The 26,077-nt window shown below is 38.0% G+C and overlaps 1 protein-coding gene across 3 annotated transcripts in view; it reads left to right on the top strand.

The window, feature by feature from the left end:
• The window catches only part of CCDC148 (coiled-coil domain containing 148), a 197,359-nt gene that overhangs the window by 122,534 nt on the left and 48,748 nt on the right, over nt 1–26,077 (top strand). For 2 of the 3 annotated variants that reach the window (XM_017895088.1, XM_017895089.1), the window contains exon 11: nt 18,082–18,200. In XM_017895088.1, the coding sequence (XP_017750577.1) occupies nt 18,082–18,200 (119 nt within the window). Of the gene's footprint in view, nt 1–18,081; nt 18,201–21,928; nt 22,015–26,077 lie in introns of those variants that run through there. The other variant, XM_017895087.1, reaches the window with a different exon arrangement.

Raw genomic sequence — 26,077 nt, 5'->3', positions numbered from 1 at the left:
AGCTAAGAGTAGGGAAAAAAAGTGAGCACAGAAGAATAATTTTTAAAAAAATTTCCAGGCTTTAAACTCTGCTTTTTCAGGATTGTTGAATTTAAAGGGGTCAATGAATAACACCAAAATAAGTAGGTTTCTAAGATGGACAATAGGATCCCCTACCTACCCTCCAGACATGTCCTGTATAATCACCCAGACCATAAATACTGTGGATTTTACTCCCATGATTGGGTCAGATTATATGGCACAGAAGACCTTAAAATTATCTGAGTGGTCTTGACCTAATCACATGAGCCCTTTAAAGGCAGAGTGATCGCAGAGTGGGGTGGTCAGAGACTTGAAACATGAGAAGGATGTGACCACCATTGATGGATAAAAGACTGAGGGAGTCACATGGCAAGGAATGTGGTAGCCTCAAGGAGCTGAGGGTAGCCCGGGCTGACGGCCAGCAAGGAAATGGGACCTATAGCCTGCAGGCCCATAGCCATAAAGAACTGGATTTTTATGAATGGGATTGGAAGCAAATTTTTTCTCCAGATGAGAACTCAGTTTTGTCAACACCTTGATTTCAGCCTGGTGATAACGTAAGCAGAGAGCCCAACCACACTGTGCTAGACTTCTGGTTTACAGAATTCTGAGCTAGCAAGTGAGTGTTGTTTTAAGCCGCTAAACTTGAGATAATTTTTATAAACAACGATTTAAAAAAACTATTACAGATTTTAGTATCTGGAAGTGAAATGCTGATTAATGAATACCTAAAAATGCAGACGTGGCTTTGGAATTTGTAAGTGGGAAGAAGCTGGAAGAATTTTGAGGATATCATCTTGAGGATGATAGAAAAATACTGGAATACCTTGAATCAACTGTTAGTAGAAATATGCATGTTAACAACGTGACTGGTAAGGGTTGAGGAGTAAGTAATGAATGTCTTATTGGAAACTGGAGAAAGGAGGGTCACTGTTAATGTGGTGACAGAAAGCCTAGGACAGCCATGTCCTGCAGTTAGATGGAAAACAAATTAACCAGAAATGAACTTCCTAGTTGACGAACTAAGATATCAAAACAAACAAAAAAAAAATGTTGAAGGTGCCACCTGGATTCTTTTTGCTGCTTGTAGTAAAAAGAAAAGAGATAAATAAAGGGAAGAAGTTTAAGTGAAAAGAATCAAGACTTGATGCTTTGGGAACGTCTTGGCCTGTCTAGATTGGAAAGGATCTTAGCATTAACAAATTACTGCCAACACTGTGGTATGAAGAACAGACTGAGGTGTGAATATACAATCCTTTGTTTTAATCCTGAAAAGATCCAAAGGTCAGAGTATTTATATTTAGTCATATGAAAGACCCTTCCAGGAGATTAACGGTGCTTCTCATGGATCTTTTCAAACTAGCAGGCCTCCAGGAAGGTTAAGGGTAGTATCCCTTAGCCATTTCGGCAGGAGACTGAGAGAGAGACAAGATTATTTCAAAAAGATTGTGGTATAACTTTTGTCTGATGTAGTGAATTCCCAAAAAATCCACAGAGGTCCTGCTGGGTTCTTGGGAAAATTTTATTACAAACACTGCCAGCTTGGACTGAAAGGGACAGAGAGAGTATGACGTGAAAAAAGGCTAATAAACCTCCAAAATTCTATTATAGTGGTGAGAGGCAGGCCGATAAAATGACTCAACTGCAAGTGTGTTCTACCATTCAAGAAGAAGGACGAATGACCCTTGAACCAAGAGGGCAGAATTTAGTAGCCCAGGTATTAGAGACTGTGGCTGGCCCCTGTGGCCCCTGGCATTTTTTTGATACTTCCACCGTTGAACAGACTCACCTCTAGGCTCAGAAAGAGCTGTTACTATCCAGATCTTCCTGTAAAAGGACAGGCTGCTCACTGCAAGGCAGAGAAGGGAGAAAGTGCCACCTGAAGACGGATGGCATTTTAAGAGAGAGACTGGGCTGAGCTGAACTTGTTCAGTCATTTCTCCCACATTTGCCAATCAGAATGAGAGGCCATACTGTGAACCCTCCAGCGTAGAGGAAGTCCCCAGCTATGTGAGGAGTGGAAGATGAGCATTCCCCCTAAGAAGAGTATAGGGTAGTTTCCATATCCCCTGGTACCTCCATGGTGCTGAAATGATATTTCACTAAAGACTCAAAAGAAGGAGAGCAGGCCAAATACACCTTTATTCAATTATATCGTGGCCTTAAACCTCTAACTAAATGGTACACTAACAACCTCATTAAGACCTGAGCCAAGAAGTTCCTAGATATGGAGTTATCGGAGCTGATCTAAGAGGGTGTATTTAGCAGAATAAAGATGAAGAAGATGGAAGGAGAGAGAAAAAAAAAACTACAGAGTGGGTAGCAAATGTGGAAGGCCAAAAACTCAGTGAGCCCACTGCAAGTGGGGAATGGCTCAGGGTGGTATTGAGCGTGGGACTTTTTGCATTCCCTCAGACCTGAGCTGGAGTTGCAGCACTGCTACTTGTTAACTGCGGGGCCTTGAGGGAAATTACTTTCTCTCCATTTCAGTGTTTGTGTCTGTGTGCTATTTGCATTTGTATGATAAGAAAAGGCATGTGAAGCAGTTAGCACATGCCTGGCACTTAGAAAGGCCTCAGTAAATGATGTTCTAATTGTTACTGTTATTATTGTTACCCCAGTGGAATGGTAGAGCAGATGGCAGTTAGAAAAATCATGAGAACCAAATAGAAAAGATAGAAATGAGATAAAGATAATAATAATGAGAGGCAGTGGTTTTAACGCTGGTTCAAAAACTAATGTCATGAATACAGTTCTTTTTCTCGTTGCCTGGTTACTCTTCACCTGGTAGCAGAATGCCTCTAGAGTGGCAGAACTCTACCAACACTAGTGACTGTGGAATCCTTTGAAAGGACAAGTAAGAAGAAATGTTCTAATTACAGCATAGGGCATGCAGAAATAGTTATCTGTAGTTATCCACTTTAAACTAAAGAATCTTTGACTCATTTGTACATCCTGTTGTTCTAAGTGACAAATCATCAACAAAATGTACTCATTAGCACCTAAATAGTTCAAACAAATAAAACATACACTAACTTCATAAGTTTCATGACTTCATGACTTGCTGATCTTATTTTGAACTATATACACAAGTCTTCCAATCTGTGTTTTATTTTGAAATCCCAAAGTCACCTTTCAGAAAATACTATGGCTCAACATATTTCATTTACTGTTATATTGAGTATTGGTACCAGTGCCCTGTGTGGCATTTGCCTCCTCTCCAATAGCCTCCCCACCCTTTAACATAGGATAATGGTATCAACTCCTAGTAAGATACATTGACAATAAGATTGTGTATAATTCCAAATGGGGCATTAAGGGTCCAAACAAAATTATCATTCATTTATTCACTTGTTCAATAAGCACATACCAAGTGCCTTTATTGTGACATGTATTATACCCAGTCCTCCATTCTCCATACCTCATGCAATTATAAGAGATCATTCACTCAAGAAATTGCCCCCTTTCTGGTCTCTGTTTAAAGGGAGGTGTTTACCTGCTCTGCCACAAAATGATGTACAATTCTTAGGTCAATGGAAGCTCTTAATAATAATGCAGAAGGATGTCTTTTAGCTTCAGACTTTATAAGCACAACAAAAAGAGTTAATAGAGAAAAACTAAAAATATAAAATGAAATGAACTATATAGAGTTTGTCACTGGTTAAATTAAGCATGCCTATGTATAGCAAATTAAATATATATGTGCATATACATACATACATACATGTATATGCAAATATATGTGTATGCATGTGTACACACACATGTAGAGTGTGACTTTGAGATTTACTTCCTGCCTTTCTCAGGGAGTATCAACAAAGCCTTAACCTAACCTAACCTAACATTAACCTAAGTTGGAGCAGTTAGGAGAGTGCCTTTATTCTCATCCATGCTTAGACCTCCTTTTATTTCCTGTTCCAGTATCATCAAACTGTAATTTGGGCATGTGTCTTCACACTGGCCCATGCTGGTCTGACTGCTTCCTAGTGTGAATGCTCTTATGCTAACAGAAGTTACAGTTTTGCTATAACTAATCAAAGTTCAGACCTTAGAGTATAGACTTTTTGCCCTGACTGATTCCACAAGAGTTTATTTACTCTTTGTATTACTTTATCTGTTTCCATTGAGGCCTTTAATTGTTGTTGAAGGCATGTGTGCACCGTGGGGACTGCAGGATGTGGGACTGTCCTCTGCAGTTTTCTTCAAATGCCTGTGACTGATTGCCTTTCATCTCCATTGAATGCTCTGCTGTTGAGGGGGGAGAGTGATACAGATCTCAGGGCTTCAGGTAGTGGGAAAATTAGAATGTTGCCTGGAAGCCAGTACATAGCAGAGAGGGCCCTGTGAGATGGTAGCTGCTGGTCCTGGCCTAGGTCATCCATTTCTTCCAGGTCCTTTTCCCTCATGACTCTCCTTGTTAACCTTGTGTAACAGAGAGACTGAGACTTCTTTTAAAGAGGAGTGTGTGTGTGTGTTTGTGTGTGTGTGTGTGTGAGAGAGAGAGAGAGAGAGAGAAAGAGTGATCTAACTGGATCCCAGTTAGACAAACATGACTCAAACTATAAATATTGTTAGTTTATATAATATGTTACTAGGGCCACCTGAAATGTGAACACAAATAAAAACACCATGGCAGGACTCAATAGTACAGTGCCATTCAGATGATCTAAAATTGGCTTATAGCACTCTTTTTACATGTTCGTAAACCTGAGAATATGGAATATAAGACCTCCCATAGACTTCTTGGACCCGGAAACATGTCTTTGAAGCACTCTGAGCACCAACTTGATCTTGGTTCTAACATCCATCCACTGAGATCTTTCAGAGCAAGCATCCTCACTGCAAAAGAACTTGCTGCCAGTAGAGCTGAAGTGTCCCTGCTTGGCTGAGGGCTGCTCTGATGAACTGCTTCCTACCCTCCCTTTTGTGATTCTTTCAATTAATAACTCCTAGACATGTGATCTTGCAAAGTTTAAGGGAGTATTTTTTATTTAGTTATTAGTCTTTTTCTTTGGGAATCTGATGGAGTACTCCAAATATGGGAACTAAAAAAAGAAACCTAATTGGTAAATTAACTATCAGGATAATATAATAGTCAAAAGGAGAAGATAGCATGTATTTTTTGTGGACAGGACTCCAAAATAAACTGGGATTCAGACCTTATTTTCTGAAGATGTAATATTGGTTCTTTTAGTATTATTGTATGTGTAAAGAAAGTAAGTAGAATAGGAGGTTTAATTATGCAGAAGAAATAAACTAGGGATCATCTAATTTTTAAACGTTCATAACGTTCCTTGCCTTGTTATTAAAATTTAGAAATAAATATTATTAAATTAACTTATTAATTTAAATTAACCTTATTAACTTAAATTAACTTTAAATTAACTTAAATTAACCTTCACCTTCTAACATGAGACTGAGCATACGGTCAACTCTTGGTACAGTATATGAGTCAACAGGTAACAGAAAACGTGTGGTGGTAACCCACAGATGATAGAATGGTAATCCAAGAAGCTCACTTTTCTGGTTTCAGCTGTCTTGTAAAAATAAAAACTTCCAGTAGAGCATCTTTTTAAAAGGTAGAAAAGCTGGTAGAATCTTTCTACTCTCTGTCAGGATGTAGTTTTAAGCAAAACCCAGAAAGAGAGAGGGTGAGAGAAGCCTGGATAATCAGGAGCCAGATATATTTGTTTTTCTGGGAAAGATTTCCCATTAGACAGTTTTAGAGAAAGAATCTTGAGTTTACCTCCAGGTATAAATTTTTGACTATACTTTCTGGCTAGGTCTTGATTATTCATAGGGATTTGATTTAATTAACAGATACATAAACAGTACTTGCTATGTGCAAGGCAGTATTCCATGTTCATTTAATCTTCTTAACAGCCCTAAGGGGTAGATACTAATATGATCCTCATTTCATAAATGAAGCAACTGAGGTACATAGGGGTTATATAATTTCCCCGAAGTCACATGAACATTAAGTGTGCAGTGAGGATTTGAACCTGAGTGATCTGACCGGTCTGATTTTAGACACTGTGCTATGCTCCCCATCATCATGATTGCTATGTGCTGTTAAATTTGTGATTAACTAATTTTGAGAAATTTCAGTTTCAAACTATTTACTTTTGGGTTACTTTAATGGCTTTGGTCCTGTCCTGGTTTACTCAGAACTATTCAATGGATAGGTAATTGATAATCCTAAAACTCTTTGTTGGTGCCTGCCTGCTTTCTAGTAGAATTTCTTTTGTGTTCTAAAAGTCCACACTGCTTACTATGTCTGTCTCCCTATGCTTCTTAAAATTCGTTTAAGATTCTTCTCCCTGGGATAATGAATTATGATGTCTAAACACTTTACAGGAAACCAGAGCATTATAATTTGATCATAGTTGAAGTATCAAGACATGTGTTATGGAATAGATAAAAAATACCTTCTTCATTGCCTCCTTGGTGCCATTCTTTTGTTAAGTGGACTGAAGAAAATGTAACGATTTTGGTGTGATTTCTTTTCCTACTGACATCATATTTCACAAGAAGAGAATTTCCACAGGTTTCCAATATGACATCTGCCCACCTCTCAGAATCTGTACCCCCCTCCCCTTACTTTTTTCACAGTGCATGACATGTCATGCTCCTGTCTAAGGCTAGTCCCTCCATTTGTGTGTGGAATCCTATCCCCTTTCTCCTGCTCAAGGTTATCCCAATTTCTCTCCCACCACCACCCCCGCTTTTTCTAGCTCTTTCCAGGTACCCTAAAAATACACCATTATGACCTCCATCTATAAACTATCCTCCCTCGATCCCACATCCCCCCTTCAGAAAATCTCATCATTCCTTGGCCTATACACAGTGTCTCCAGCTTCTCTTCTCCCATTCCCTCTTGAACCATTTTGTCCCTCCACTCTAGCAATGTTGCACTTGCCAGTGTCATTACTTACCTCTGTATTTCAGTCATCAATTCTTTGTCCTCACCTTACTTGAATTATTATGATAGAATTGATCACTGCCTCCTCCTTGGAAAACTTGATTCCCTTGGCTTCTAGGAAGCCACTGTTTCTTTGTTCCTCTGTCTTACTGGTATCTTCCTCTCAGTAAAATTGGATGAATCCTCCTCACCATTCCATCTTCTAAGCTTTGGAGTCTCCTGGGGGGGTCAGTCCTCTCAGTATGTGTACTCTCTAGTGATCTCAACCAACCCATATGACTTCATATACCATTTATTTCCTAATACTAATTCATACCTCTGGCCTGGACTTTTCTTTTGAACTCCAAACTCACATGTGTAACTCCTCAAATCTAATATTCTCAAACTATATTCTTGCTTTTCTCTCCAAACATACTCTTTCCCTAGTTTTTCTTTTCTCAGAAAATGGAAATCTAGTCCCCTAGCACTCAGGTCAAAAGCCTTGGTATCCTCTTTGACCTCTATTTCCCCCATTATACCCTTACCTGTTGGCATGGATAGAAGGCTCTACCTTTAAAATATAATTAGGACTATTATAATAGCTTCCTAATCTCCTAATTAATTTATCTGCCCCTTCCCTTTCCGTTTCCACTCTGCCTTTCCAATCAGTTTCCCACACAGCAGGCTGATCGATCATTCTAAAACTCACTTTAGATCATGTCACTCCTCGGCAGAAAACACGTCAATGACTTCCCATTCTACTCAGAATAGAATCTAGAGGTCTAGCAGGGACATACATGGCCCTGTGTGATCTGCCTCCCTGCTCTGCTCCGATACCTCTTAGATCTCATATCCTACCCCTCTTCCCATCGTTGAGCTCCAGCCCAAGCAACCTACTTCCTACTCCATGAACACTCAAGCATATGTCCCCCTAAGCCTTTTGCCCAGGATTGGAATAATGCGCTCCCAGATGTCTGCATGAGTCACTCCTGCACAGCATTCAGGGTCCTACACAAATGACATCTTAGAAAGAAAGCCCTTGATGGCCCAACAAAAATGGCATCCTCTTTCCCTGTCACTATCTATTTATCCCTCTTCATTTTTTCCTTAGCACTTATCACTCCCTGACATCTATTTATTGACTATCTTCACTTGCACTTCTAGAATATAAGCCCCATGAGAAAAGAGAATTTGTGAGTTTCTTTATTGCTTTAGCCCCAGTGCCAGCACAGGGCACTCAAAAATAGTGGTTGAATAAATGAATTCAATGAATGAAAAGTATACTACTCTCCTTTGATGTTATGGCATAGAGGAAAGCATGCCAACCTGAGAGGTCTTCACAAGAGCAGTGACCTTGGCAAGTTATGTAAGCTCTGTGGATTTTGCCTCCTTAGTTGTAAAATGAGGTGTTTGGATTAAATGATTTAAAAAATCACCTCGGCTCTAAGCCATGATTGAATGACTCAGGTTTGATTACTTTTCACTTTTCACTCTGTCTGACACTTCAGGTTTTGAAATACAACATCCTCAGTCTATATACTCCCTTTTTAATGAATAGTGAAACGAGAGAAATTAAACAAGATTATAGACAAATTCATTTCAGCAATATCAACATATGACATGATCATTATGCAATATTTCAATGCCCATACTGAAAACAGACCTTCCTCCTAAAGAAGACATGACAGTTATTTTTTAATCCACCTGGCATTTCAATTAAGGAGGAGATAACTAATGTGTTTACCCAGGAATACTTTCTTGGCTCATCATGTTATAAGGACATGGGACTGCATCACAGCAGAAAATAGCTTATTGCCAATTTGAGTGGGAAGCTTTGCTATGGGAAAATGCTCACATAAGTGACCAAAGTGAACATCACCTAAAAGAGATTAATGTTATTTATTTATGCATATAGACATCATCTACTTCCAAACAATTTATAATAAAAGGCATTAACACTCTTGTGCTGGATATCTTCTCCCTGAGTCGTATCACTCTCTATTCTGCTCCGTAGCAGTTTTCACAAATGGCTTCCTTGACCTCTGGCTTTTGGTTTGGTTCAGCCAAAGTGGAACATGGGAGATCAAGGTGAGGGAGAGGTGTGGGGTTTGGAGAGTTGTTTCTCCAGCTCCTTATCCTGCAGGGTTCTGCTGATCAGTTGTGTCCTTCACCAGAGGTCTCAGCTCCTGTCGGCGGTCCTCCTTGCCCAGCACTGCATGAGCCCTTGTGGTTGCCCTGCATTCCCACACTCCTTTGTCAGTTGTCTGCTTATTACATTCTTCATAACTTATCCTAATTTTCAGTGTGCCATCTGTTTCCTATTAGGAATCATTAAAAGAGAAAGTCAGTAAAAGAACAAAAGATGAGAAATTAAGGCAATGGGAATATCATTATGTCAGCAAGCCAAGACTAAAGAAGGGTGTTGTAATTGAGCATGGTTAAAGTCAAAGGGAAACATTTAGCTCTTATTTGCTGATAGTAGAGAACATACCAGCAGATCAGGAGCTGGCAGCACTGGGAGGAGGAGTACAACCCATTCAATGGATAGCATTTTCAGTAGAAATTTTACAAGAGCCTAAGTCAATCCTCTTATGAGATTGCACCAGCCTTTATAAGACCTGTGGCATAAAATTAAATCATAATTCTTTGAAACTTTTCTACAGAAAATGAAACTGCTGCCACATGCAAGGTGATAAAAAAAATAAAAATGTTACATAGAAATATATATAGGATTCTTGTCATTTGACCTGATACAGGAATAGAATTTGGAAACTTCAGGAATGAATAATAGCTATGCCCCGTACGTGCTCCTCCCAAATATTAATTTCCTTGGCCAGACTTTATAAAAACTGGTCATAATATACTTACACATAATATACACAATATACTTTTGTAGTTATTACTATTATTATTTTTAACTTTTATTTAAAGTTTAGAGGTACAAGCGCAGGTTTGTTACATAGGTAAACTTGTGTCATGGGGGTTTGTTGTACAGATTATTGCATCACCCAAGTATTAAGCCTAGTACCCATTAGTTATTTTCCTCATCCTTTCTCTCCTCCCACCCTCCACCCTCTGAAAGGCTCCATTGTGTAATTATAAAGTATTTTATGTCCATTGTAGATAATTTGGAAAATACAAACAAGCATACAAAATACAATAAAAATCACTCGAAATCCTAAACCACTGCCAAAAGAAAATTAATGATGTCTTTACACTCTTTTTTCTACATATCCAAGAACTTTAACTAGAATCACACAATATATGTTATTTTTAACGAGATTTTTTTCTCATTGATCAACATTTTGCATATTTTCCCCTTTTTCCTGCTGCATAATTTTTAGTGATTGCATAGTGTTGCATCAGAATAGTGGATTTGTAAATCTTGCAATCTGGGATCATTTTATTGTTTCCAATTTTTCACCCTTTTAAGGTTGTGTTGAACATACCTGCATATAAATCTTTGCATAGATTCCTGCCTGTTAATTCTTAAAAGTTTATTTCTTAATTCTTAAGATTTTTGCTAGTTATTTTCTTATTTTTATTTTTTAACATTTATTCTTCAGAAAAAGTATGACAATTTAGCCTCCTGCCAGAGGTAGATGAGCTTGTTTATCACCTTGGAGATTGGTTGCTAAAATGTTCAAGTTTAGGGCACTGATAAGTAGCTGAAATGCAAACAGTTTTAATTGCAGTCTGAAAGGAGATCTATTAAGTTCAAATAACCAGGCAGGATGGTTGCCAAATTGACTTTCTATTTTGAAAACCAAGGATTAACTCTGGTTTCTTACTCATGTAGAGAGTTTTTCCATCTTTGCATAATAAGTGCCCTGGAAGGTAATTCTTTTGAAGCCATATTTTTTTATTTATTTTGTTTGTTTGTTTGTTTGAGACAGAGTCTCGCTCTGTTGCCCAGGCTGGAGTGCAATGGCGTAATCTCGGCCCACTGCAATCTCTGTCTCCCAGGTTCAAGTGATTCTCCTGCCTCAGCCTCCCGAATAGCTGGGATTACAGGTGCACGCCACCACGCCCAGCTAATTTTTGTATTTTTAGTAGAGATGGGGTTTCACCATGTTGGCCAGGATGGTCTCTATCTCTTGACCTCGTGCTCCACCCACCTCGGCCTCCCAAAGTGCTGGGATTACAGGTGTGAGCCACTGCACCCAACCTGAAGCCAATTTTTTATTCAGAAACTTAAGGCAGTCCTAGGTTGAAGCACACAGAAGCATACCATCAAACTACAGAAGAGATAATGTTGGCTGAAAGGTTTTGAGAATAGGAATAACTAAGCATAGAATACCTTTAATGTGTCTTCCATGAGCAATTTGACCTAGAGACATACCAGGTCCCCATTCTCTGTTGGGATTAAATGCACCTCTATACCCCTGCATGAACTGGCTAAATGAACTGGCTCACTGTTTGAACAGTTGCCTATCCAGATGTTTTTGGATTCATATGAGCTGATATAGGAAGAGTATTTTGGGTAATGCTATCTTTCTGTGTTCTTTCTCATTGGGTCAGTTTAGCAAATGTATACCTTGCGTCTCTCATCTGAAAGGTGCAATACTAGATACAAATAAATATGATGGTACAAGGCATGCTCCTTACCATTCAGAAGTTCACACAAAGTTGTAAAAAATTATGTGGCAAAATATAGATGATTGTAAAATTGATCACATAGAAAGAGGGGTCATACTTCAATTGGTGGTGATTTTAGGGGGTACAGAGACCATCATTGATCTAAATGAAGTGCATGGGAAAAAATTATAGTAAAAAAAGCATACTTTTCTATTAAGACGTCCTGTTATGTTTTTACATATAATAATGCTATGTTATACGTAAAACATACTTTTTGTGTGGAGTTGCATATTCCAGGCCAAAAGTAGAAAGGGGATCTTTTTAAATAATTGATGCATAGGGATTGTACAAATTTCTGGGGTACCTGGGATATTTGATACATGCATAAAACATGTAATAATCAAATCAGGGTAATTGGGATATTCATTACCTCAAACATGTATCATTTCTTTGTGTTGGGAACATTCCGAATATTCTCTTCTAGATATTTTGAAATATACAATGAATTGTGATTAACTATAGTCATCCTACTGGTGCTATTGAACACTAGAATTTATTCCTTCTATTTAACTGTAGTTTTATATGCATGAAACTACTTCTCTTCATCCCCTGCCCCTTACCCTTCCCAGCCTCTAATAACCACCATTCTACTCTCTACCTTAAAAAAGGATATCTTTAAGATGCAAGGAACTATCTAATTAGAATCTAGAAAATGGAATAAAAATGTGCTTTATCTTAATGGCTTATGGGGACTGGAACTGGATGCTTTGAACTTCGTATCTTTTATGAGTCTGGTTAAGTGTTATGACTTCCTTCTGACTGAGTCACAGGTCAGAGATAATGACCTGACAACAATGTACAGAAGTCTATGTGTTCAAAGATTCAACATCACACAGCATGAAATAAGAGACCAACTGTTTGCTACTCTAATCCTTTTGTCCTAACTTTCTGCTTCCTATGTATAAATAAGAAATTCTTATTTCATGTTGAATTTAATGGTTGTATAATATTGGTTCAAGTTTTTTTTAAAGTTAAACTTTGAGATACTCTAATATTATAAATGTTCTGTTTACAAGTGTAGTTTTAATCGGAAACAAATCTGAAAGATTACAAAAGTAAAGTAGGATATAAAATGATCTTAGACTGAAAAGTAGCATGACATTATTTTGGCTCCAAAATCTACATGGTGAATAGTTTCTACAGTTTTTATTTCTACAGTATTTACTACACTTTTACTGGCTTAACTTTATTAAAATGAACAAAATGTGGGATTGTGAAAATAAACATCTTGCATTCAATACAAATCAGAACTATAATAATAAGAGGAGATAGGGGATAATGAGTGCTTGTTGTGTTTTTCTGTAAACTTCATGTGGAAGTAAAGAGACAAGCTATAAATTCAACTCCTATCATATGCGGACTTTCTGATTCTTCTATCATTGGAACATAGTAAGAATCCTTCAGCAATCAGTGCATTTCAAATCTCTGTCTCAACAAATGTCCCAAAGGACTAGTTAAATACCCTCAGTCTTTACTTCAGTTTGAGGCTTGCAAAGCTAATAATTCTTGATACATACATTATAGGATGAATTAATTGATGAAAAGTGAATGGAACTGTCCTTAGGAAGTACTTAGTTCGGCCTTTACCATCCTGAAAAGAAAACTGCTCTCCTGGTTCCCATGAACAACTTTGTTATTCTTGGACGGGAGACCAGAAGAAGCTTCCAGTCACCTAAGAGTGAACAATTGTACCCTCTTATGTGTTAGACATGGTACAATGTACTAAGGATACAAAGATAAATAATGCAGATTAATATGGGAAATGCTATGCTAAGAATACACAAATAATGCCTTAGAAGGTACAGCTAGCTATGTCTGAAGGAGAGGAGAGGGAGAAAGGCTGAGAAGGCAATGCTAAAACTGAGTCTTTAAAGGATGGATAGAAAGGATTTACCAAGCAATAAGGCAGGGCAGAACTTCCCAGGCATGTAGTAAATGCCCAAATATATTGGTAAAGATCCAGGGGCAGAACCTCATGAAAAAAGTAAAGGAATGCAGGTAGTCAAAGAAAGGAGGGTCATAAACTGTAAGCTATTGGAGTGCCATGGATGGAGCTACCGTTTTTCTAGAGAGCTCAGGAGAAGATTCAAGGAGGAGGCATTTGTTCTGATCTTAAAGATAGAGTGAGTTTGACAGGTGGAAGAGGGAAATTAAGTCATTCTAGTAGAGAAAGCTGTGCAGAAAAGCAAATAAGCATGAGAGTGCATAACCACATTCTCTTTTCTGTTTACATCCTCATCCTGGAGACCTCATCCAGTCCTCTTGTGTCAAATACTGTTTATGTGGCTATCTCCTTAATTTAGGTCTCCAGCACTGAGTTCTCCCCTAAGCCACCCATCTGTGCCTTCAGATGTTCGTCTGGCCCCTCCACTTAGAGGTCTTATGGGCCTGTCAAGTGTTATGTGTTCAAAACTGAGCTCCCAATTTTCTTCCTTTTCCAAGCCTATTATTCTCCCAATCTTCTATCTCAGTTACTAGTATCACCATTCAACCAGCTGTTCAAGCAAAAAACCTAGGAATTGTCCTTGATTAGTCTTTCCTCCAATCTTCACATGGAATCTCTCAGTGAGCCCTCCTGGAATCTCTCAATGAGCCCTCTGATTCTACTCAAAAGCACATCTCAGATCTGAACACTTGAATCCATCTCCTGAGTCCAGGGACCAGCATTGCCTTTTCCTTCTATCTGGTCTCCATGTTTCTCCTTAGCTTCTCTACTACCCATGCTCCACTTCATATCCAGAGCTCTCTTTTTAAAATATAAGTCAGATCATGCTACTGTTTGCTTTAGTCTCTTCAATGGTTTTTCCATGTTTCTAGAACTAAATCCTGGCCAAATCATCTAACCCCCATGCAGTTCTCCAATCTTGCTTCTAATCTTAACCTATGCCACCTGCTCCAGCTCCCTGGCCTCTTCCCAGCTCTCAACATATGTGAGGTCTTCCCCATCCAATGCTGTTGCACCCTCTTCCCAATGTACTCCCCTTTATCTCTTCCCATGGGTGTTTCACTCTCATCTACCAGGTTTTCAAACAAATGTCATGTCATCCAAATGTCCTATTTAAGACATTTGAAAGATACCTTCCACTAATTCTACTCAAATTTTTCTAAACCATCACTCTACTTATCCCCTTCTTAGAGGTTAATACAACATGTAATATTCCATTCATTCATTCATTTACTATCTGTCTCCCTTTCTAGAAAGTCTCAGTTCCACAAGGCAGAGGCTTTATTTCTTTTTAAGTACCAGTATCATGTGCTCAACAAATACTTGTTGAACAAATGAATGTCAAAGTCCCAAAGTCAATAATGGTTTAATGCTATAGGTAAGGGTTAATAGAATCAAATACACAGAGACATCAAGTAAAATCATGATGGAAAAGGATATTTGATCTGATACTTTGGAACTCACTAGTGAGAGCAGTGACTTTGGAGTGGAGTACAGAGGTAGGAATACCATGGGTGAGGAGTGAAATAGAAGATGTGCACATGGGAAAAAGCAAGTAGGCTAAGATGCCTGCCCAAAGAGAAATAATGAAATGTATGATGCTACAATCTTGGGGTTCTAAAGAATTTATGAATTATTGTAATGGGATAAAATTATGTTTAATTCCATGTGAGAAGGAAGCAGCAAAGAGCAAGAAGCTGAAGGTACAGGGGAGAGGAGGAGACAGATGAGGAGAGGGGCTATGAAGAAGGTGGAATTGGGAATGGGATCTGCAGCCCAGGTGAGGCATTAGTCTTGAACAGAAGGAAGAATACCTCTTCTTCTGATGGGCTGAACACTAAGAAAGGTATCTTGTAGAGCTTCTATTTGCTCTGATGAAAGTGAGGAAATAGCAGCAGGTATGGAGCTGAACATAGTGAACAGGTTTTAGCATATCACTATGAGAAATTGAGAGGCATTGTCCAGGAATTCACAAATGGAATGCTTATTGTCATTGAAGATTCAATTGAAACCATAAATTTAGTACTAGTTCCTACAATTATGTCATCAATCAAATGGGTATTAAGTACATGCTATGTTTTAGATACTTTAGCTGAATATATCACAATTCTTGCAGCCTAGTGGGAGAGAAGAAAAGTATATTGATTAGCAAAGCTTTATGATGAGAGATGTACTAGGGAAATAGCATTATATAACTGGAGACCAGAGGATGATGGGAAATGGGGAGGGTAGGTTCTGGTCACAGAGTCTATTGCTATAATTCAGGATTTCCCAGTTGGAACTGTTTTCAATGATAATAGAATTCTGGAGGAAGAGAAAGTTCCCTAGAATGGAGGAAGTCATTGAATTATGAGAAAAACAGTTTGGAAGGCATTCAGACAGATGCTGAAGTTGTCTAGGAAGGTTGGAAGGGCATTCAGACAGGCCGAAGTTGCCTGTGTTTAAGAAGACTGTGACTAAAGTATCTGAATTCTTGATGAAAATTTGGGAGTGACTTGGAAATTTACACATGCCAATGAAAACAACAGGTAGAGGGTGATATATCCATGTGGTGTTGACACCAAAGGGAGAAAGAATTCTACATATCATAATGGCCTGAAATAGGCAGTTAACAATGAGGAAAATGCCCAAGCTATTCCCCAGCCAAATGGCACATGGGATATCAGAATATGAGTATCCTTCACTCCAGAGAATTTCAGTGAAAACAACGAAATAGTTTTCTGAAGGTTAAAGATGTAGGGAGTTTTACATATGATGACACAGGGGTTCCAGAGGGCTCAGTAGAAAGCACTGAAAAGGATTAGATCGAGAGAGAAAGCAAGTGAGAGGGAGAGAGAGAGAGAGCACACTTATACTATAGCAATGCCTGAAGGTAACAGAGAGTCAAAGATGGAAATAATTGGTCTTGAGATTGCAGAAAGCTCCAGGTATAACATACGTCTAGGGCCTGCACAGGATAGTGTATCAAGTGACCAAGTGGTGTCAGAAATCTGAGGATGCCAGCAACCCAGGGTTACTCTGCTTGTGGTCAAGGGATTGTCTGCAAAAGAGCCACTGACTTTCTGCAAGGCCAGTGCTGGGAGTAAGGAAATATTATTGGTCTGTTTTAACCCAGAGAAAAATGCTCTTTGATTTCATATCTGTTCTTTTAAAAAAACTTGTTTTGAAGTAGCTTAATTTTTTTCTGATTATAAAAGAAATATGATTCATTGCAAAAATAAGGTAATACAGAAAAGAATAAGATAAAGCTTGTTTATAATTCCCAGATGGAGATGACATAATCATTGCTAACATTTCCGTGTCTGTCATTAATAGAATTCCTTGGCATTTATCAGTTAGGACTCTAGAACTCTCCTTGTCAATCAATGTTTCCTCTCTCTCCTGCACCCACCCTCTCTGTCACGCTCCATCTTGGGTGCTGCTGCCTTTCTAGCTTTATCTCTGTTCTCTCTAAATCCAGAGCTCTGTCATATCTGGAGTGGATATCACTGCACATTGGGCTTATTTAGTTATTCATTAAACATTGAGCAGATGTTGCTCTTGTGGCTGCAGAGTTGCTATGTTTATGGCGATGGTGCTTGGGATGCTTCTTTTGATTCTCCCAGAAATCAGAGACCATGTTGGCAAGTCAGGAAACCACTTAGATTTTCCTATTCACCTCTGTCTCAGAAGAGGAAATGCCACCTTGGGGGTAGGGCTAGCCCAGCCTCTACAACAGACCCCCTGCTGCCAGTCACTCACTATGTACCATTGAGGTACTCCCCTTCAAGAGCCAGTCTCTTGACCCAGGGACAACATGGCAGGCCAGAGTGGTGGAATGGGCCTCTGTCAAATAAACATTCATTGTCTCACCCCACTGGGAAATCCTGAATAAGGGTTTCAGCTCCCTGAAAATAGCTCATACCTACTTCTGGTTTTCTCATTTTGCTTACATTTCTGGAAAAGGGAAGTAAAACAGGCCTACTATTAACACTGCTTTCACCTTTTTGCACTTGATAAGCCTGACCTTTATTTTACCACATAAGTCAGAAGTACTATATACCACAACCCTGCTAATTTGCTCTTTTTCTCCTTCCTCCCACCTATCTCCTGCCACTTCCTCAGAAGCATAAAGCTTTCAACATCCTGCTGTCCATTAGCATAAATAAACTAATGCTTTTAAAATAAAAATAGTTTTAATGCTATATTTGTTAAAGACTGCATTACCATAAGAAGATAAAAATATTCTTGAGTAACAGCTAGATCATATACTTTAGAGACAATAACATACTTTTATTGTGGTTCTCTGGAAAGTTGATTATTTTAACCATAGATTAAACCTTAGGTCTCAGCACAAGTTATATTTCCATTCATTGCAGAAATTGTTAAACCTTGCAGTTTCTCAGGGCATCTACCTTCGTGTTTTAATTTATTTTTCTGTTGCCAATATATTATAAGCATATCTATGAAACAAAAAAGATGAAGTGCCCTTTAAATTCAATTTTGTAATATGAACCAGTGGATATGGTTATGGCTTTTCCCCTCATTTTTACATATCTGTTGTTAATTTAAATTTTATGTAACATTTATACAATAGATTAAAAAATACTGGGCTAAGAAAAAACAGAAGTGGCAAGAAATGGAAATGAGAGATCTTCAGCGTCTAGAAGAACTGAAGAAATTAATGGCTGAACAGTCACTAAAAGACAGAGAAAGGTAAAAGAAAATTTAAAATTGTGTGGAAATGGAGGTGGTGAATGGAGTCTTTTGTAATGTGTTAGAATAAATAATATCAGAGGGACCATTTTTCTGTACTTAATGTATCCTTTCAATATTTATATTCACAAATGAATACAACGATATCTATAATGCATTTTAAATTCTCATATTCATACATTAACCTCCGGTTTTTCATTTTGTTCCTTAGATAGCTTCCTAGTTAAAACCCTCACAGAGGATTTGATAGTATTTGATTACCCACCGTGTGCATAAAATGATACTGGCTGCTGCTGTAACTATCTCTTGACCCAGAAGGAGAAAAAAGTTATTCAAATAAGAAGGAAAACCCATTTACTGTGACAGAGGCTGGGGAAGACAGTACACAATTATACAGTGCTGTGTGGTGTTTATTATAGCATACTTAGGGCATGCCCAATACATGAAAAAAATTTGGAATTTCCTAGAAATATGTAGTTTTAGACCTAGAAAGGATATTTGAGATCAAGTAGCCTAGTCTCCTCATTTTACATGTAAGTACAATAAGAGATTTAAGTTATTTTTTCCAAAGTTACTGTATCAGTTAGGGTCGATTAGGAGACAAAAAACATATAGTAATTTGAACAGGGAAAGTTTAAGAGAAAGCATGATAAACTCTAACAGGAAATCCTTTCTATATAAAGAGATAAATAGCATGCTAAAGAATACCCTAGGACTTAAGGAGGGTTCCCATGGAAGAACCAAATTTGGAACTGAGGAGCCCTCTCCATGGTTGGGATTCACACCTTACCGTAGAAGCTATGGTCATGACCCTCTGAATGGTGAAGTTCTCGGGTGGATTAAGACAGAGCTAGCTCAATAGTCACTAGGCAAACAGGGAACACCCAACTTGGGTGCAGGCAGGCCAAAGCTGGAAGCCAATTATTGAGATGCTTGCAAGGCTCAATGGAAATCTGACCATAGAAGTACCTTTGAAATTTGATGGGACTGACCATCAGTGCACCATTGGAACTCCATGGACACAGCAACACTTGTGTCCCCTACACGTGCTGCTGGCAGCTGTACAGTATGAACAAGAAGGCATAAACTCACGAACCAGGAAGGAAATCCCCTTCCTCTGCAGTGTCCTTCAAGCACCCTCTTCTGACACAGCTTAATATTTTGCCAGTGGCAAGGGACAGATAGAGGGTCCACCTCCATTTTCAGAGAGCAGACAATGAAGGGTGGAGCTGTGAGACGTTACACTGATAACTGACATAGTTATCTAATTTAGCTAGCTCCTTAGTGATTTTCACAAAAGATAAAGAAGAGAGAGCTCTCATTTCATAACATAAATCACAGTAAATTTCCTTTAAATAGTGAGCTTCCCTGGTATATTTACCTTAGTCACTCTAAAAAGATTTCCTGGAACTCTATACTTTCTGCTTAATTTCACTCGGAACCTAAAATTGCTATAACAAATAAAACCTATCTTGAAAATTGCCCCTCAGACTTACATATAACTTTGGAAGGCATAACCATTGGATACAATGAGGTTTACTTGTATCTAGGAAGCTTCCTTTGTGACCCATGTGACTGTTATCTCAAACTCTAATCACTGAGGTTGTAGATTGAATCTGGAGTTTCAAATAGATACTAAGCATTCCTAAGGATTTCCTGGACAAAATGTACATTATTTCCCAGGTAGCTCAGGATTTTAGAGTTTAGTATAATCTATTACTGAGAGAACTGAGAATATAGCAAAGCCAGGGCTAATGGTTAGAAGGTGAAGCCATCAATGAGAACCCAGATTAACAAACACAAACCAAGACCTAAGTGGATAGAGGCCATGGGTCAGAAACAAGGAGGTGGATAAGAATTCCCAAACAGCTAAATACTAAAGGGCAAGGCAAAGGCAGATTGATCAGTGTAAAGCTATCCTAGCAAAACGAAAGAGAGCCACAGAAATTAAAAGGAATGGGGAAAACAGAACAGATATGTAGTTCCAGCATTAGGAGACAGGCTTCCACTAAAATTACCCCTCATAGTCAGGGAGCTTCTTTGATTACAGAGTCATTTCAGCTTTTGCTTCCTGTCCCAATAATTATCAAGATTAGCTGATTCAGAACTTCAGTTGCAAAAGAAGAAAAGGAAAATCAGATTAATCTGCATTACGCAACAGAAAAAAATAGGCATATTATAAGATACTAAAAAGAGCACTAAAGACTAGGAGCCAGGAGACCGAGGTTTCAGTCTTGACTCTTCTTTGAATTTTATATGACCTTGGGAAAGTCTGTCATTTCACCTCCACAGGCTCTGTTTTGTCCTCTGTAAAATTGAACTGGATAACTTCTGAGGACAGAGTTAATCAACTTCTAAGGGCCTATGATCTGTTTGTTCAACTCTTATGTTAAAATACTGTAGATTCAGATAATTGAGTCCAATGCTTATTTGCCAATGGAAAATCACTGAAAAAGGCCTTTAAAATGTCAGTATATGTAAGAGATATAATTCTCAGAAAACGTTTTATAATATTATAGAAGTATATTCCTCGTTTTGTGACTTAGGGAGATAGAGTTCAACATACAAAATTACTGATAGGTTTTGCTTTTGATAGTAACCAGAAGTTGTCTTCTTTCATAACTACATAGCACTAAGAAATTTGGTTGATTGGTTAAAACATTTTTCTGTACTACTGAAATACAATTCATAAACCTTGTGTTTGATATTTTAACTACGGACACTTTTTTTCCATATCAAAATATGCTGGCTTGAAGCAGTTTCCAGATCTGTGTTCAGAACACACACACATATCCTTGAGGGTTTGAAAACTTCTGTCATTTACTTCCCTTTTCTATTTTAAATTCTAAGATTATATTTCTTAAAACAACATTCAACGCCTGTCTGTTTGGGGGGAGGGCCGAGGCAGGCCGGATCACGAAACGGCTCAGGGAGTCGAGATCAATCCTGGCTACACAGCTGAAACCCTGCTCTGCTAAAAAAAAAATACAAAAAAATTAAGCTGGGCGTAGGTGGTGGGCACCTGTTAGTCCCAGCACTTACTCGGGAGGTTGGAGCAGGAGAATGGCCCCCCCCCTTTGACGCCGCGGAGCGGAGCTTGCAGTGAGCCAATGATCGCCGCCACGCCCACTCCAAGCCTGGGCGACAGAGCGGACTCCATCTTGCAAAAAAAAAAAAAAAAAAATTAATATATAAAATTATTATATTAGGTTGAACCACATAAAATTCCATTTTTGTAGGTCTAAATGGTTGAGTATTGGCAATTTCATGTGGTTCAACATTAAAAAAAGACATAGAATTGTTTTATTAATTACATTTACCTTCTCAGTCTATTAGAATATGTCTTTTGCCCTCTTCATTTTATCAAAATTGTTTTTGCCCAAGTTTCCACTAACCTCCTAATACCCTATTTTTATTTCTCGACATGCCATTGAGATTAAGAGGGAAGGCTCTAGAATTGGCTGACATTAGAATACTGGCTCTATCCTTTATAGCTGTGTGAACTTTGGATGAGTTATTTAACTTCCCTGTGCTTCAGTTTCCTCATCTGTACATTGAGGATATAAACAGTATCTACTTCTTAAGATTGTTGCAAGGATCAAATGATACATTGAATGTAACATATTCACTGCCTGGAACACAGTAAGTATTCATTAAATATAAGTGATTTCTATCAATTGACTTTTACATCATGAAATACTAACGTATTTTTTCTCAAAATATTAAAGCAAGAAGGCCACACTTCAAGCCAGAAGGAGAGCCCTCACCAGAACCTGACCATGCTGGCACCTAGATCTTGGGCTTCTAGCCTCCAGAATAGTGAATAAATAAATTTCTGTTGTTCAAGTCACCCAGTCTATGGTATTTTGTCATGATGGCCCAAGCTAACTAATACAATGTTACTATATTATTAAATGTATTGTGCTTTTTAAGCCAGGCCTGGTGGCAGGTACCTGCAATCCCAGCTACTCAGGAGGCTGAGGCAGGAGAATTGCTTGAACCTGGGAGGCTGGGGTTGCAGTGAGCTGAGATCATACCATTGCACTCCAGCCTGGATGACAGAGCGAGACTCCATCTCAAAAAAAAAAAAAAAAAAAAAAAGATGTTGTGCTTTTGTTGCTGTTCTTAAAGATTTTATGTAGTACATATATAGGTACATTTTAAATGAATATTTTAAAATATTCTAAGTAAAACGTAAAATGAGGACATTATTATAAAATTAAAGTTAAAGCAAAAGTGCCCTTAACCACTACCCTCATGTCGTCTCTTCTCTAAAAGTCATTACTTTTATTGTTTTTAAATGCATACACATACATGCTATCTATTTTGTATGTACCTATGTAAAATCAAGTTTAAGAACAGCAACAAAAATCACAATACATTTAACAATATAATACCACTGTATTAGTTAGCCTGGGTGATCATGACAAAATATCATAGACTGGGTAACTTGAACAACAGAAATTTATTTTCTCACTATTCTGGAGGCTAGAAACCCAAGATCAACGTGCCAGCATGGTCAGGTTCTGGTGAGGGGTCTCTTCCTGGCTTGCAGAGTGGGGCCATCTTGCTGTGACTTCACATGGTGAAGAGAGAGAGTCAGCAAGTACTTGAGTGTCTCTTCTTATAAGGGCATGACTCCCACTGTGAGGGCTACATCTCCAAATACTGTCAAATTGAGGGTTAGGCCCTCAACATATGAATTTTGAGCAGACACATTCAGTCTACAGCAACCATTTGTGTAAAAAAAGCATTTATGTATGTACAAATCGACTATTTACTACTAACTTCTATTTATAGGTTGCTGCTGGCATATAAGTCCTTTGTGCTAGTTAGAAAAAGGTGCCTCCTTCTGGTGGCAGAGTGCATATTGCTCCTACTACAAGTGGACAAATTAGGAAAAGACTCCCTTCTGAATCACAGCATACAGCTTGACAAGCAGAGGCAAAGCTGGATGTCACACTTCATTTGGATCTCTGGTCATGGATCATTTTTGTAAAGCACAAACTTCAAAATGATACATGGTATCTCTGCAAATAAACCTACCTAATTCTTTTAAAATAGTATATATTATTCATATTTCTTCTAAAATGTAGTTCTGTAGCCATCTGGAACTTATTTTAATGAGTGATATGAGCTAAATTGTTCTAAATTGATAGCCAACTATCTAAACACCAATTATTTAATGATTCATCTTTACTCACTGATTTAAAATGCCACCTTTGTTGTATATTACATTTCTAATTATACTTTTATATCCATATGGACTCTTGATTAGATTAAAAACTGATCTATGTTTATAGTTCTACATTGATAGCATGCTGTTTTAATTATTCTGTTTTGCTATCTAGTAGAACAAGTGTTCACTCATTATTCTTTTCAAAAATATCTTAGCTATTCTTATGTCAAATTTCACTTGGAAATGTTGATTTTTTTGTATTGAAATTTTATTAAGGAGAGCTGACACATATACCAAATTTAATCTCCAGCCTGGGGACATGCTTCCAAATAGCTCTACAGTTCTAGATTTCTACTACATCCTTTAGAAAAGTTCATCATTTTTTTTTTTCTGGTGAGCACAGAAATTATCTTTGAAATAGGTAGAAATTGGTGACCAAGAAGCCAATTATAAGTTTCCTTCAGTAAGCTCTTCGAGAAGAAGTATCTGAACTAAGGAAGTGACAGTGGGAAGCAGAAGTGCTACAAAAGCTGACAGATGTGTGTGAAGTATTTACATGAGTTAGAGTTGATGACTCATGTCATCAGGGATGGAGTCTGAAGGAAGACAAAGAATGAAACCCTGAATATTATTGTGCTTTTTCTGGCCTCTTTGTTGAAAGCTTTAGTTATTTTGTTTTCAATGTATTTTATTTCCTAACCAATTCATTTGGCTATAGTTTTTTTTTTTTTTTTTTTTTTTTTTTTTTGGCCATTTTTTACAAGGTTTGAAATATGTGTTTTTATTACCTAATTTCTAGTAGTTTTCATTTCATTTTTGATGTCACAACAATTGATGGATATTGGGGTGCTTGCCACAGCTAAGTTTCAGTTTCATTGATTGTCTTGCGATGGGCTTCAAATTGGTGAGCAAACTGTATAGCAAAATGTGTACAAGTTAAAATACTAATCAAAATATGAGTATTAAGTGGAAGATACCTTTAGTTTTTTTGGGTAACAAATGACAGTCTTCAAAATAGACATAAGAACGTATCTTTGTCTTTTTTTTTTTTTTTTTTACCACAATGTTTATTCTTTGTATTATTTCGTTTCTGTCACTCTATGCTCGAGGTTCCTTTCTGGCCATTCCAAAACGTTGCCACTTAGTCCTCCAAAGTCTTCTCCCCCTCCCCCCACCCCACCACTGCTGAAAGCTAAACTGTCTCTCTTTCGCATACAGTGGTTATTCTTTCTTTTCAGCAGGGCACTGACTGCGCTTCCTAACTAAACTTGTTGGGACCAGTACTGGTGCCCTGGTCACTGCAGTGTAGAGTTCTCTACAGCTGCAGTGATTCTTTGATGTATATGTTTATTTTGTTTTCAGGTGATTTTAAACACTTACCCCGTTCCCAGAAACTTTCTTTACTGAGTATTCTTTATGTTGGGTAGTGAAAGATTCTAAACACAGGGAGGAGTAGAAAGCTAGGATATGTAAGGGTCATATCTCATTCGCTGTATATCCTTAGCATCACTGCTTTCTATTATCAGTGACTGTTGCAGAGCAAGCAAGCAGAAATTAGACTGTTCTTCCAAGCACAGGGGCCTTTCTCCCCTTTACATTATGACATTTTGAAAATGCTTATTACAATGTTCAATCTTTAACTTTTCTGAAGTTCAGCTCTCTTGTAGTTAACATAACAATCTTCTTCCTCTGTATTTGCCAATTATTGCTTTAATAAGGATAACTGTAATTGTGGCCTTTCATTTACTTATCTCCATTGCTGTTTCTTGTAATTTAATAAATAGCTTGCTTTTCTCATTTTACCTCCTTTGTACTAATTTTAATGCTTCAAAAATGTTTTAACAATATACTCCAGAAGATAATTTTAAAGATTTCTAAAAGCAGATTTACTTAGCTAAGGAGTTCCTCTAGATACCATTTCATGACCAAAAAAACTGAAGTTGCGTACAACCAACAAATGGATGCTACAGGTTCTAAGAACTTTATCAGTCAATGGTCATGTAATACTAGAGCAGCTGTTATTCCATTCTTTGCTACATTAGAATCACTTGGGGAGCTTTTGAAACTCCTGATGCCCAGGCCAGACCCCAGACCAACTAAATTCATATCTCTGGGGAAAATTCTAATCCCCACATTTTGGGGAAATTCTTAGGGAATTCTAAAGCACAGCAAAATTTAAGAACCATTGTGCTAGAGTTCTTTCTACACTTTCTGAAGTGTGGGCCCAAAGTCATCTACTGGGTTTTTGAGACCATTCCACTTTTTGTAGAAATGCCTATAATTTTGCTTTTCCCAGACAGTACCCTCACTGAGCTCAGAGAGGTCATATAGGTGAAACTTACATTCAGGGAACAGTTTATCAATTCTAGAAAACCTCTTCAAGTAAAAATTTTGCATGTTATTTTTCTTTTTTCTTTTTTTTTTTTTTATTATACTTTAAGTTCTAGGGCACATGTGCATAACGTGCAGGTTTGTTACATATGTATACCTGTGCCATGTTGGTGTGCTGCACCCATCAACTCGTCAGCACCCATCAATTCGTCATTTTTATCAGGTATAACTCCCAATGCAACCCCCCCCCCCCCCCCCATGATAGGCCCCGATGTGTGATGTTCCCCTTCCCGAGTCCAAGTGATCTCATTGTTCAGTTCCCACCTATGAGTGAGAACATGCGGTGTTTGGTTTTCTCTTCTTGTGA

Source organism: Rhinopithecus bieti, unplaced genomic scaffold (genome assembly GCF_001698545.2).
Source record: "Rhinopithecus bieti isolate Rb0 unplaced genomic scaffold, ASM169854v2 scaffold_25748, whole genome shotgun sequence".
Lineage (NCBI taxonomy): Eukaryota > Metazoa > Chordata > Mammalia > Primates > Cercopithecidae > Rhinopithecus > Rhinopithecus bieti.
This window is presented reverse-complemented; position numbering and strand designations above follow the sequence as displayed.